The 15,524-nt window shown below is 45.4% G+C and overlaps 1 protein-coding gene across 1 annotated transcript in view; it reads right to left on the reverse strand.

The window, feature by feature from the left end:
* Nucleotides 1–11,068, reverse strand: part of EHD3 (EH domain containing 3) — a 74,202-nt gene extending 63,134 nt beyond the window's left edge. Inside the window, exon 1 of the mRNA XM_049870224.1 lies at nucleotides 10,202–11,068. Within this exon, the coding sequence (XP_049726181.1) occupies nucleotides 10,202–10,428 (227 nt within the window). The 5' untranslated portion in view covers nucleotides 10,429–11,068. The remainder of the gene's footprint in view (nucleotides 1–10,201) is intronic.
* Nucleotides 11,069–15,524: the final 4,456 nt, after the last annotated feature.

A 15,524-nucleotide genomic window follows, 5' to 3' on the forward strand; every position in this document is an offset into this window, starting at 1 on the left:
AGGTTTTGTTTATTTTTATGGACTTGAAAGGGTGGGGATGAGTTTTAACATGCCTTCATCCTGACCCTTAGTGTCAGCCAGGAAGTGGCAAGAGATCCAAGATATGGTCCCAGACTTGTCACTCATGGTGTGACTTCAGGAAAGTCCCCTCCCCTCTCTGGGCTCATATTCTGTTCAGTTAGGAGATGACAAGATTTCTAGGTTGCCTTCTATTCTGGAAGTCTATGTTCCCTGATGTGCTGCAAAAGGGACCCATTTCTGGATCATGCCCAGTGTGCAGTCACTCACACTCATATCACTCCTGCCCTGATTCTCCTGCCACCCCCAAGAAGGCAGGAGGAATTGTGAGCTGACTGTTTATCTGCTTCCTGCTCCTGATCTGAGGTAGAAGGTGCCTATCTTTGCTCTTCTCCAGTCCTGGACAGTGAAAGCCCAAGGCCACCTGCCCCTCTCTCAGCATGAACTCCACAGTCCCATTTAGAACCCGAGTAAAGGCACCAGTGGGGCAAGAATGAAGAAAATAGCTTCTAAGGACAACTGAGACATTTTGGAACTCAGAACAGCTTTGAGCCCCAAAAGCATGAAGCTGGGATAAGGGAAAGAGCCAGAACTGCCTTGGGTTGGGACTGGCCAGAGAAGAGTTCCAGGGGCATATTCCAGGACCTTAGTGTCAAGGAGCTAGGGGGACATTGCCCTCACAGATCCATGGAGTGAGCCCTCAATGAGAGCTCAGAAGCTCCCTCCTTCATTAAAACCTTGTGGGCCCATATTTGTGTTTGGAGGGAAAAATGAAGGAGCCCTCAGGAGATCAGATATCAAGTCAGAAACTGTCAAGTTGAGAACAGAACTTGGACATGTCTTAGGCCAGGAGTCCTCAGACCTGGCTAAACAGATAAGCCACCCCCAGAGCTTTGGTTAATGGCACATGGGCCCCACCCAGAAGTTCTGACCCAGCTTGTCTGAGGTGAGGTCCTGGAAACTAGAATTTTTAGAAGCTACCAGCCGATTATCAAGTGAAGCCATGGTTTGCAACCACTGTTCTAGACCAAGCCCTTTTGTTTTAATAATCACTGACAATCAGTAGCATTTCTACATGCCAGATATGTTACTAAACACTTTGACAGCATCATTTCCTCACAGGCAGCTACTGAGGAAAATGAGGCTTAGATGGGTTAAGTGACCCTCTCAGAAATAAACAGCTAGTAGTACAGCCAGAACCTAAACCCACATCTAACGTGAAATCCTGTTCTCTTAAACTGTCATCTACCCTCAGGAAAATCACCAACAAGAAAGAGCTGGTCAAGCCCTTATGGACCGTCAGGGCAGAGCTGGGACCAGAGGCCATGTGTTCAGGGCCTAAGCCAGAGTTTTCTGCCCACCCTGTGCCTCCCCTGGTGGTCCTGGAGCGGAGGTCCTGGCTATCAGGGGTGGTAGCTAGAGGGACTCTCTAGGACTTCCTTCACCTCATCCACACCCCACTGTGCCTTCAGGAATCAATCTGAGCTGTTAATTTACTTCTTCAACAGCAGTTTAAGTTGGGTTGCTAAGGGCTCCCTCCCTTAGGAGCCCACAGAGGAGCTGCTGCTGCCTGCTGCCTTGTAGGGAGGAAGCCACCACACAGTGCAGTATTGAGGCAGACACAGTTTTGATCTGCTCAGCAGGGAGCACTGCTGCCCAGGAGGACACACCAGCCATGGGCTACCTCATTTCATCTTCACAGTGACTCTGCTGTGAGTACTATGATCCTCATCATAAAATGGGCATAATAAGAAAACCTACCTCATAGGGTGTTTTGAGGATTATATTAGTTACAGACATGAAGCACTTAAGACAGCTAGATTATCAATCCATTTCAAAGAGGAGAGAACCAAGACTAAACAACCCAACCCAGATTATGCAATCAGTAAGCAGCAGAGCTGAAATTTGAGCCCGGCATCTGGATTTGAGAATCCAAGCTCTTGACTGCCACATTTACTGTATCCTTCCCTGTCTTGGGTCTCCCCTTGGCCAGAAAATGCAGCCACTGCTCGGGACAGGCCAAAAGGGCTGAGCCCCACATGGGACTAGAAAAAGGAGTGAGACAAGAAGGGCACAGAGGGATGTGGTTTGGCAGGAGACTGGCCAGGGGATGGGCTTTGAGGGATAGGTCAGGTTTTGGGGCTCACAAACCCATGAATGTACCCATTTCCATAAACATCAGCCACTGGGTTCACAGACCAGCCTCATTGAGTGGGATGTAGCATAAAAAAGCTGTTGCTATCAGGTGACCCCAGCAGGCTCCAGGTCTGTTGGCTCTAAAAGGACATTCTGGGGACTCAAAAACAGTAGGCCCATATTTCCCTAGGAGGCAAGTTTTTCTGAGAATAGGCACCATGATTTGGGAGACCCCCATCCAGGAGCACCTGACCCAGTGAGTACTTAGATAAGAAGCCCTAAGTAGGGCCCTGCAGAGAGTACAGAAGTGTGGATTCTTCAGTCACAGGGGGACCACCAAAGGCTCCAGGGACCACTGATAGAAGGTGGAAAGAAACAATTCTGAGGCTGCCTTGACAATGCACAGCCTAAACAGGGCCAAACAGCAGTGACGAAGTGTCTTCCTTACACTGGCATCTCAAATTCCATCTCAGAGAGAGAGAGACATTGTATACTCCACAGACAAACAAAGGCTGACTCTTCCCAGCTTAACAGGGGAGTTACAGAGCTGCAGTGGAAGGCAGCCGAGCAAGAGCTTGAGGGTGGGCCTACTGTCCTGCCCTCTCAGCCAAACCCACATGACCTCAAAACTTGCTGATAAACATGGGTCTGAAGACATAGAGTCTAATCAAGGCCACCAGTGAGCTTAAGACACGGAACAGAGGGGCCCCCAAATCTGCAATTCACATAAACAAATTAAAGTAACAAAGTAACAGGAAATGGGCCAGGGCATAGAAACAAAGCCATTCCCCAGAACAATGGGGTAGGGTAACAGAAAACAACCTGGAAATTTCCTTAAAGTTGTCTTTCAGAAGCAGCTGGATGAAACCAGGCCCAGGGACATGCACAGAACATCCACCTGTGACCACTGTGTGGCCTTCCACCAGGGACACTGAGGGGCTGAAGCTGCAGCTGCGGAATTGAACTCAGGGAGTGAGAGACTGCTCAGGTGTGACACCCCATAATAAGTCCTGCTACGAATCCCAGAGACATCCGGGACAGAAGCCGTCTTAAAGCCATCTTAGAAAGCTGCCGCATGCATACCGTAGTTAACATATCTCCACCTGGACGGGCCACCTCCTGGAAAACCCCGCCTATAGCTATGAAGAAACATAAATCTTTTCCTGCCCAAAAACCTTTTTTAAAAACCCATGCAAACCCTTTGTTCTGGGAGACGGGGGTAAGTGTTGTCTAGGCCCACCTCGTCTCCACCTGCAAGCCTCTTCAATAAAACTTTGCTAGTGTGGAAAATTTTTCATGCCTTACCTGTTCATTCTTGAGCAGTGAGAGGCAAGAACCTTGTTTAATTAAAGATGTCAAGGCACCGGTGACAAACTCAGGGAGCACAGTTGGGCCAAGCAGAGAACCCTGGGCTGGGTAAATTCTCACGGACATTTGGCCATGGCTTGCAGCACCAGGTGCCCCCGTAACAAAGTCACCACTGTGCCCAGAAAGGAAAACGTATTGAGGAATCACACGTACTGCTTCTTTATGGGACATGATAAAGGTTGCCTCTGTTGCAGGCAAAAACATTCCCACGGCAGTGTAAAAAAAGAAGTTAATTCAAGCCTGTATGGGGACAGCTGAGATGGGGCGGCACAAGAATAAGGAGGGGCAGGGTGGCCTGAGCACCTACAGCAGGGTAGGTGCTGTTCTGGGACCTTTACCTGTATTATTCCACTTAATCAGGCCTACAAGCCCTGCAGGATGGCCGCATTATTTCAGTTTTGCCATTGAGTAAACTGAGGTATACCAAACCAAAAAACCAAACCCACTGCCGTCGAGTCGATTCTGACTCATAACTGAGGTATAGACTGCACAATTTTAGGGCCAAATTAAGATATTTCAAGGTCTTTTGGAGTACACCCCTCCCCTGCTAAACAACGCTAAATAAATACACACTGAAGCATAGAATAGGTAAAAGGAAGTCCAACATAATTTGGATTTTTCCCATGAGGACAGCATTTCTTCATATTTTTCTTAAGATTTCATAACATTTTCCTCATTTTTTTGTGCCCTGCTTAGCTGGCAATCTAAGCATGAGTCCTGCTTTACTGGTGGTCTTAGCATCCAGGGTAAGGCAGGGAACCAGGAATCCTACCCCAGTCTGCCTCAAACCAGCCCTACCCACCTAGCCAACAGTGGACCTCTGACCTCTGGCTGGGGTACACACACAATGCTGCCCAAGGTTTTGGGCTGGGCTAGGTGCCAAGGCTCAGTCAGGGAATACACCTTCAAGGGTGGTTGCTCAATAGCAGATATGACCTTGGATAAGTCACCCAACAGCCTTTGTATCCCGTGTTTATTAAATGGAGATAATACCTGGTTTCTAACTACCTCAAAGGGATAGGATGACGTTTTTGAGACAATGTACAAGAGTTTTCAAAAACCAATGACTACACCAGATGTTTGCCCATATTGGCACAGACAATAATTAGAGAAAATGAACACCTCTTTGGTGCATGTAAGCACTCAGCACATTTCTGTTTAGCCTCCAAAATCCAGCTCAAATGCTTTTTTTTTTTTTGCCCCCGTATTTTTTTTTTTTAAATGACAACTTGTAGGAGGATGATTCAGGATTGGTGGTTAATCTGTTTTCATTGGTGTAAAAATATATATAACACACTTGACGATTCAACATTTATCAGGTGTACAATTTAGTGATAACAATTACATTAATTATGCTGTGCAACCATTACCCTTAATGCCAAATTTCCCATCACCATAAACAGAAACTCAGTTTCCCAAACAGTGGTTCCCCTTCTTGCCCTCCCTCCAGCCCCCGGTATCCACTAATAAACCTTGATCTCTTACAGTTGCCTATTCTTGTCATTTCGTATAAGTGAGATCATACAATATTTGTCCTTTTGTGATTGACCTATTTCACACAGCATAATGTTTTCAAGGTTCATCCATGTTGTAGGATGTATCAGGATTTCATTTCTTTTTTATGGCTAAGTAGAATTTCATAATATGTATGTATCATATTTTGTTTATCCATTCATATGCTGATGGACAGTTAGGGTGTTTCCATCTTTTGGCTATTGTGAATAGTGCTGCAATGAACATTGGTGTACCTGTGTCTGTTTGCACTGATGCTTTCAAGTCCTTTGGGTTTATACCTAGGAGTGAAATTTCTGAGTCATACAGAAGTTCTTTGTTTAATTTTTTGAGGAACTGCCAAACTGTTTTCCATAACAGATGTACTATTTTGCATTTAGCTTGTGGGTAAATTTTGGATAGTAAAAAGCAGAGCTGAGTCTCAGGAAGCAGTGTCAAGTGCCTCTTCATGAACCCTTATCTAACCGATTCCCACCTCACCTCAAACCAGTTGTACTCTTGCTTTTCCCTAAAAATTTCATAACTCTTACTTTGAATGTCTTCTAGGACACTGTAAAGGCACATACCACTTTCTGCCTTATATCTATTCATATCTCTAATATTGGGTAAGTCAGTCTCTCTAAGCTTTGGGCACTTCAGCTTTACAACTGAATCAAAATAATAATACTTCCTTTGTCTACGGGCCTCACAGGGCATCAGGGAGACCATAAAGTACCCCACAGCCACAAAGTGAGGTAGTAGATGGGAGCCTTTCATTGGCCAAGTTGAGGTGAGTCAGCTCTGTGTTCCCTAGAGCAGCCACCATTATCCCTGGCACTCAGTAAGTAGCCTCAGCTGTGATCTAGGGAATTCAGGGATGAAGTGATGCTAGCACAAAAGAGAATCTTGTGGATAGACGTTCAAGCCTTCTGCTAGCCTTCCCTTGCATGACCCCAACCCGAGACAGGGACAGACTGCCCACTCCACTGCCTAGCACTTTCTACAGAGTTCAGCTTCCTGCTCCTTTTCCAGCCTTTTGAGGTATAAAGGAGCAAGATCCCCCATCCTTAAACATACCTCCCTTTGCCCTTCATTCTGACCATGGGCAGTGCCAGAGAAGAGATTCCTCCCACCCTCTTGAGGGTCAGCCTTTAAGCCTCATGTTAGAGAATCAAGCTAGAAAGAGGAAAGGGAATGATAAAGCCCCAAGCACAGTGCCTGGAACATAACTGGTGCTAGACATTAGTTCTCTCCCCCTCTTAATCCTGAGGAACCCTATTCACATATTATCGATAAGCAAAGTGAAGTTCAGAAAGGTTAGGGATGTGACCATTTAAAGTGAAGTGATCTGACTTTCCTTAGACCTCACAAACAAGGTCTCTGGGCTGGTAAGTTATGGGACCTGGACTCTGCCGACCTAGCCCATGTTCTTTCCATAGCCTTTTTCCCACTGGCAGTGAGAATGGGATGGAGACCTTTCTCCCACTAGCTATTTTTTATGATGACCTCCAGACACCTGACTGTCAAGGCAGATCCTAAGCCAGGCCTGAGGCAGGGGATGCAGTTCCTCTGGCCTAGGGCCTAGTGCTCCCTTAGTAACTCAGGCCTTGTGAGAGGTGACTGGACTTTTATACAGTGCCACTTAGAGATCCAGCAGAACAGGGCCCTGAGAGAAAAGACACCCACTGACCTCAGAGGTGGATAAGGACAGAGGTATTGCAAGGATTGTGGCTGGCAGGATAAACTTCGCAGAGGTTAGTGGGTCTACCCAGAATAGTGCCCCTTTCCTCTGGCCCTTTGGTTTTCCAGAGAACCATCTTTCCCAGAGTGCTGATGCTGTAATGCTCAGTATGGGATTTCAGGGTGGTGATGAGAGATGGTGCAGCCACAGGGGAATGCTGGGTAGGATGCAAAGAACCCCTGATGAAGTAGGGGCAATTGAAAGGTGCCAGCTGAATAGACCTGATGGGTGGAGCATCCCCTTTTCCCCTTTCCCCCACCCTCAGCAGTCCCACCACATGCTCCAGAGCCTAAGTCACACTATAAAAGGTCCATACAACCCTCCAGACCAGTGCAGACCTTGCTATGGAGACTCAGAAGCTTAGCTCTGGCAGCCATAGGCCTGACCCCTCCCTACCCCTTCCCGGGGCACTCTGCCACAGTTAGTGAGGCCTCACCTATGGTCCATGGCATGGGAATATTCAAGCCTTCCTCAACCTCTGGGGCAGTCAGCTGTTCAGCTCTGCTACTCCCTGAATACAGGAGCTACAGAAAGTGGGCAGCAAGGAGTCACCAGGGGGCCAAATGGTCCAACGAAGGAGAGACTCCAGACTGGATACCAAAAAGAAATAGTGAAGGGAGGAAAAATAGCAGAGGCAGGACAAAAGGCTGCCAGGGCCAGGGGGACACAGAGCTACTATACTCCAAAGAGGCAGCTTGTATTGGAAAGGACAGCCTAGGCCAATGTATTGTTTATTTTACCACTCTGGGTTGCTGGGCCTTAGGCCAGGAAAGTTATTTCAGGCAAAGATCATAGCACATTAATTAGGTACTAGAAGAACGTCCTTTTCTTATACTTTTCCTGAGATGAAATAGACCCTGTGGCAAGCACACATGAAAGAAGTTGGATGGACACCCAGGAGGCCAAGGGACAGGGCAGAGAATAGGCAAGTCTTTGTTTCTGAGGGAAAGGTCCTCACAGGTTCAAGCCAGGGTCCAAGATGAGCATCACTGCACGCAATACAAGAAGCAGGGTGGTAGAAGGAAGAGAGGCAACAGCCCTCTGAGATTTCAGCCCGGTGCAATTGGCTGCCCTAGTGGAGCCTTGCTTTAGAGAAAAGGGTTCCCAACTTACCCTTTTGGAAAACAACTGGAAAATATGACTCTTAATATTAAAATAATCTGCATAATCTTTGCCCTAGTAATTCTACTTCTGGGAATCTCTAAGAGAATGGTCCAATAAGTGGGAAATTACCACACACAGAGATGATCAGAGTGATCGTACAATAGCCAAAAATTAGAAACAACGTAACACATTCAAAAGAAGTAGATTGATTAAATGAATAATTACATATATACATGATGAAATAGCATGCAGCTGTTAAAAATAATGCTTACAAAAGCTTTCTAATTTCATGGGAAATGCTCATGCTATAAGTAAAAAAAAAAAAAAACCAACATACAAAATTATATACATGGCACGTTCTCAACTGTCTTATAAAATAGTAAAAATACTGGGAAGATACATGTTGTTATTGTTAGTTGCCATTGAGTCATTTCGGACTCATGGTGACCCCATGTGTGCAGAGGAGAACTGCTCCACAGGGTTTTCAAGGTCATAACCTTTCAGAGGCTGATTGCCAGGCCTCTCTTCTGAAGAGCCTCTGGGTGAATCTGAACTGCCAACTTTTTGGTTAGTAGTCCAGTGCTTAACCATTTGTGCCACTCAGGGACTCCTGGGAACACATATACAGATACAATGGTTTCCCCTGAAATCATAGGATTATGGGTGGTTTTTTCTTCCTCAAATATTCTCTTCTGTATTTTCCAATTAAAAAAAAAAATAGCTGTTCATTGGATTTAATCAGAAGGAAGAAAAACATGTAATTTGTTTTTGGAGGGCTTCACCTCCTACCCTGTTGGGTTGTTCTCCCTCAAGGGAACGCAGCTTTTGATAAACCCTCGCTTAATTCAGCTACTGACATGAGTGGTGAGGGAGCAGTCTTGTAAGAAAGAAGAGGGATCTACCACTTCTGGCCTTCCTGTCTCCCTCAGATAAGTAACAATCAGTGGCAACTTGACTCTGTCACTTTCCTAGACACAGTGAACAGTCAGAGATGACTCCAGCAAAGCCAGGAGAGACTGTCTCAGGCAGAAGGCACTTAAACCTGCCTTGGGATCCCACCCCCAGGGGACACTCCTTTCCTTGTCTTCCTTTGCATTCTGAGACTGTCCATTGGGAACCTCTTATAGGTGAGACTCTGGATTAGGTCCCTAAGATGATAAGCAGGACTGCTGCCTTGGGTATGTTCATGTTCCAGGAAGGAGAAGTGCCAAAAAAAAGTATGCTCAGAGTTATAAGGAAGGTATGTCCAGAGAGCCAGGGAAGGCTGTGCAAGGGTAGGAGCAACCCATAAATGGTCTGTACTTTGTGTAGGACATAATCCAGGCCAGGTAGAAGACAGAGATTACAAAAGAAACCTTGTATAGAGTCTAAAAACAAGACAAAACCCGTTGCTGTCCAGTCGATTCTGACTCATAGCAACCCTATAGGACAGAGTAGAACTGTCCCATAGGGCTTCCAAGGAGTGGCTGGTGGAATTCGAACTGCCAGCCTTTTGGTTAGCAGCCAAGTGCTTAACCACTACACCACCAGGGCTCCTGTATAGGCGGCTCTGACTTGCCTTTGGCAGATATGGTTATTTAATAATATAGGGGACATGGATTAGATCATGGATTAGCTCTCAACCTAATGTCCAAGGATAGTCCTTGGACTCCCAAAATTGTAGGCAAATTTGGGACACATGTGCAAATTTGTGGGCAAATTTGTGGTGAAACCAGGCTAAAGAAAAAAGTATTCAGCTTCTGTTCAGTCTCCAAGAGATATAAGTAGGAGCTCTGCCCCAGAGAAGAAAGATGATAAAAGGACTAGTGACACAACCAGGCAGGGAGCCCTGGGTCCCCAGCCCACACTCATTTCCAAGCCTTCTCCCATCAGAACTCCTCAGCTGACAGCTGAAAAAATTTCCATGTAAGTGGCTGAGTTCTTTCAAAGTCAGGGGAGGTGGTCGAAGCCCTGAAGGATATGTCCCTGGGGTGGCATGCAGGCTCCACCAAAAAGTGAGGATGAAATAGGTACCCTGAAGACCAGGAGGAGCTCTTTCACTTGTGCCTACTGGACTTCAGCATCATCATCCATAAGATGGGGAGAAGAGGGATGACTCTGAACTTCAACACTTCAAATTGACAGTAGGGCGGCACAGGTTAAGACGAAGAGGGGGACCAGCAATGAAATTGTGGGGTAAGTTTTGACACAGGCACAAGGATTTCTTCAGAACCCTTAACTGAAGACTTTTCATTTGTACCCAGGCAGAAGTGGAGCACCAGAGTGAACTGAGGGAGGGGCTGAGCACAGGGCGGCAGTGAGGGTGAGGCGGGGTGAGGCTGCCAGTTCCCTGGGTCTGCTCACCTGATGAAAGTGGTCTTTCCGGTGGAGTACTGGCCCACCAGCAGGACCATGGGCTTGTTGTCAAAATCAGCATCCTCCAGGGCTGGTGAATGAAACTCGTGGAAGCGGTAATGCTCTTCCAGGGGCAGCAGCTTGCTCTTGTACAGTTTCTTGAGCCCCTCGCTCACGGTCTGGAAGACCTCGGGGTCCTTCCTCCGGCGGTCGTCGGTACCCAGCCAGCTGAACATCGCGGCCGCAGCTGGCCCCGAGCGCAGCCCCAGCAGGAAGGCACGGAGTCCCCGCGTCCCCGCGCCAGTAGGCTCCACCAAGAAGATGCCCGCACTGCCGGCCCGCCGGACTGGGACGGGCGCCGCCGCGTCACCGGAGCGCAGAGCTCAGCCGCACCATGGCCTAGGCGCGCAGCTCGGGGTCCCTAGGGCAACGGAGCGGCACGGAGAGAGCGCTCTCCCTCTGCTCCTGAGAAGCCCAGCCCCTTCTTCACCCAGTTCCCAAGACCCGAGGGAGGACAAATAAACTGTAAGGGGGAGGCACGTTGCAATCTTGGAAATTAAAGCAAACCTGCAATTAAACTGCCAGATCACAGGGTGGCCGACTTCTCCCCTCGCGCTCCCCTCCTCTGTCCGGGTTGCAGTTAAGGGATACTTAGGCTCAGCTCCTGCCCGGCCGAGGCTCTTCCGGGGAGGCGGCGGCGAAGCGCAACCAGCGGACAGCTCGCCGTCCGCAGCAGCATCCCGCAGCCGAGGGCCAGCTTAAATGCCAGCGGTGCAGGAAGCCGGGTCGCAGAGGAAGTCTCAGAGCACTGGCGCTGCCGGGCCGGCCCAATGATCTCCGCTGGGAGAAGCTGAGCAATGCGCCGCCATGTTTGTGGGCAGGCTCTCGACTCAGGACCGGCGGCCGCTGCCTGGGAAGGCATGCTGAGCCTCGTGGGAAAGCCCAGCCTTTCATTCCCGGCCTCTGGAGGTTTGATTTGGGAACAGCGCCATCTCAGGGACAGCTGTGAAGATAAACCTACTCATCACCCTTCCAACGTTTAAATAACCTTTCTTTTAGTTAACTGAGTTGGATTCCTTAGGAAAACAGGCTCTCTGGTATTTGGGAATACTGTTCTTGAGACATGGAAGTGATATCAGGTTAGATAAAATACCCAAACTGTGACTAAAAAACCTTTTTGCTATGTGGAGTCAAAACTGTTCCCATTCATTCATTCCAATAAAGTAAGATAAAACTATCAAACAAGTAAACACCCCACAAGTATTGAACCAATCAGTATTATGTGTCAGACACAGTTTTGGTCATTGTGGACACAAAGTTGATAACAAAGATGAGCAATATACAGACCGTCCCCCCCAGGAGCTCCAGTCAGAGTAGGCTTTCATGAGGAGATACAAGCAGAGGGCCATGGGACCACAAGGGAGGAGTCATTGCTTTTGTCTGGGTAATTTGAGGAAGATTGCAGAGAAAGCATGACTGTGAGCTGAGAGAAGAAGGGAAGATATTCTAGGCCAAGTAAAGGGCATTCGAAAAGGCATGGGGAACATAAAAAGGCTCAGTGTGTTCAGGGCAGAGTAAACATAACTGGAATGTAGGACTCATGAAGGTGGAAAGGGATAACAGAGTCCAGGTGTGAAAAACTCAAATGTCAAGACAGGAACCATATAGGGGATGAGGAACCAATAAAGATTGTATTATTAATAATCATTAACATTAAGTTCTCACCATATGCAGGGACCTGGGCTAAGTACTCAGCAAGCATTGTTTCATTTAACATTCACAGCAAGTTTATAAGGTAACTAAAATAATCTCCAGTGTTGTACCAAGGAGGATGGAACTGGGAACAGTCGGCCTGGGTGTAGGCAAAAAAGCAGTAAATAGTCTCTAAAGAATTTAAAAGCAATAATAAAACCAACTAAAAGCCATTTTCTTGTTTATTAGCACTGTTCCCAACAGTGTCAATGAAGGCTCCCACTACACTCCCTACCACAGATAAGGAAACTGAGACATAGACTAATGAACCACGAGGGGAATTATAAAAGTGGCTTTATATATATATATTTACCTTGTGCTTTAGGTGGAAGTTTATCATACAAAAATTTATACACATGTTGTTATGTGACATTAGTTGCAATCTCTATAATGTGACAGCACACTCCTCCTTTCCACCCTGGTTTGCTTGGGTTCCTTCAGCCAGTTCCTGTCCCTTTCTGCCTTCTCATCCTGCCTCCGGACAGGAGGCACCCATTTGGTGTCATGTATCTGATTGAACTAAGAAGCACACTCTTCACGAGTACTATTGCATGTTTTATAGTCCAGTCTAATCTTTGTCCGAAGAGTGGGCTTCTGAAATGGTTTTAGTTCTACAGTATCTGGGGGCCATGTCTTCCAGGGTCCCTCCAGTCTCAGTCAGTCCATTAAGACTGGTCTTTTTTTTATGTGAAATTTAGTTCTGCACCACACTTTTCTCCTGCTCTGTCAGGAACTCTCTGTTGTGTTCCCTGTCAGGGTGGTCATTGGTGGTAGCTGGGCACCATTTATTTTTTCTGGTCTCAGGCTGTTGGAGTCTCTGGTTTATGTGACCCTTTCTGTCTCTTGGGCTATTTTCCTTGTGTCTTTGGTATTCTTCATTCTTCTTTACTCCAGGTGGATTGGGACCAACTGATGCATCTTAGATTGTCACTTGCAAGCTTTTAAGACCCCAGAGGCTGCTCACCAAAATAAGATGCAAAACATTTTCTTAATAAACTTTGTTATGCCAATAGACCTAGATATCCCCAATAGCCATGGTCAACAGACCCCAGCCCCAGCCACTCTGTCCCTTGAAGTGTTTGGTTGTGTTCAGGGAACTTCATAGCTTTTGCTTTAGTCCAGTTGTGCTGAATTCCCCTGTATTGTATGCTGTCCTTCCCTTTACACAAGGTGATTCTTCTCTACTATCTAGGTAGTGAATTTTCCTCTCTCTCCCTTCCCATCCTAGTAACCATCAAAGAATGTTTTCTTCTGTGTTTAAACCTTTTCTTGAGTTTATATAATAGTGGTCTCATATAATATTTGTCCTTTTGCTACTGACCAATTTCACTCAGTATAATGCCCTCCAGATTCATCCATGTTGTGAGGTGTTTCACAAATTGATCATTGTTCTTTATCATTGTGTAGTATTCCGTTGTGTGTATGCACCATAATTTGTTTATCCATTCATCTGTAGATGGGTACTTAGGCTGTTTCCACCTTTTTGCTATTGTGAATAGTGCTGCAATGAACATGGGTGTACACATGTGAGGGCTGTTATTTCTCTAGGATGTATTCCAAGGAGTGGGATTGCTGAATCATATGAAATTTATATTCTTAGCTTTTAAAGGAAGTGCCAAATCGATTTCCAAAGTGGTTGTACCATTTTACATTTCCTTCAGCAGTTTTTTTTTTCAGCAGTGCATAAGTGTTCCAGTCTCTCCACAACGTCTCCAACATTTATTATTTTGTGTTTTTTGGATTAGTGCCAGCCTTGTTGGGGTGAGATGGTATCTCATTGTAGTTTTGATTTGCATTTCTCTAATGGCCAATGATCGAGAGCGTTTCCTCATGTATCTGTTAGCTGCCTGAATATCTTCTTTGGTGAAGTGTCTGTTCAAATCCTTTGCCCATTTTTTAATTGGATTATTTGTCTTTTTGTTGTTGACGTTTAGCAGTATCTTGTAGATTTTAGAGATTAGACCCTTATCAGATATGTCATAGCCAAAAATTTTTCCCAGTCTGTAGGTTGTCTTTTACTCTTTTGGTGAAGTCTTTTGATGACCGTAAGTGTTTGATTTTTAGGAGTTCCCAGTTATATAGTATCTCTTCTGGTGTTTGTACATTGTTGGTTATGGTTTGTGTTCCGTTTATGCCATGTATTAGGGCTCCTAGCATTGTCCCTAATTTTTCTTCTTGATCTTTATAATTTTAGATTTTATATTTAGATCTTTGATCCATTTTGAGTTCATTTTGGTACATGGTGTGAGGTATGGTTCCAGTTTCATTTTTTTGAAGATGGATATCCAATTATGCCAGCACCATTTGTTAAAGAGACTGTCTTTCCCCCATTTAACAGACTTAAGACCTTTCTCAAATATCAGCTGCTTAAGGTGGGTGGATTTACATCTGGATTCTCACTCTTGTTCCATTGGTCTATGTTTCTGTTGTTATACCAATACCAGGCTGTTTTGACTACTGTGGCGGTATAGTAAGTTCTAAAATCAGGTTGAGTGAGGCCTCCCACTTTGTTCTTCTTCTTCAGTAATAATTTACTTATCCTGGGCCTCTACTCTTTCCATACGAACTTGGTGATTTGCTTCTCCAACCTGTTAAAAAATGTTGCTGGAATTTGAATTGATTTGATGATTTCCTTTCTGAAGCTCTCTTTGTTGGTGTAGAGGAATCCAACTGATTTTTGTATGTTTATTTTGTATCCTGATACTTTGCTGAAATCTTCTATTAGTTGCAGAAGTTTTCTTGTGGGTTCTTTGGGTTTTCTGTGTATAAAATCATATCTGCAAATAGGGATACTTTTACTTCTCCCTTGCCAATTTGGATGCCCTTTCTTTGTTTTTCTAGCCTAATTTGCTCTGGCTAGGACTTCCAGCACAATGTTGAATAAGAATGGTGATAAAGGGCATACTTGTCTGGTTCTCATTCTCAGGGGGAATGCTTTCAGATTCTCCCATTTAGAATGATGTTGGCTGTTGGCTTTGTATAAATGTCCTTTATTATGTGGAGGAATTTCCCTTCTATTCCTATTTTGCTGAGAGTTTTTATCATGAATGGGTGTTGGACTCTGTCACATGCCTTTTCTGCATCAATTCATAAGATCATGTGGTTCCTGTCTTTTGTTTTATTTATGTGATGGATTACATCAATTGTTTTTCTAACATTGAACCATTTCTGCATATCAATTATGAATCCCACTTGGTCATGGTGAATTATTTTTTTGATATATTGTTGAATTCTATTGGCTAGAATTTTGCTGAGGATTTTTTGCGTCTATGTCCATGAGGGATATCTGTCTCTAATTTCTTTTTTGTGTGTGTGTGGTCTCTTTACCTGGCTTTGGTATCAGGGTTATGCTGGCTTCATAGAATGAGTTTGGGAGTATTCCATCCTTTTCTATGCTCTGAAATACCTTCAGTAGTACTGGTGTTAACTCTTCTCTGAAAGTTTGGTAGAATTCTCTAGTGAAGCCATCAGGGCCAGGGCTTTTTTTGTTGTGAGTGTTTTTTATTACCTCTTCAATTTCTTCTATTGTTATAGGCTTATTTAGTTTTCCCACCTCCATTTGTGTTAGTTTAGGTAGGTA

Source organism: Elephas maximus, chromosome 26 (genome assembly GCF_024166365.1).
Source record: "Elephas maximus indicus isolate mEleMax1 chromosome 26, mEleMax1 primary haplotype, whole genome shotgun sequence".
NCBI classification, from domain to species: Eukaryota; Metazoa; Chordata; class Mammalia; order Proboscidea; family Elephantidae; genus Elephas; species Elephas maximus.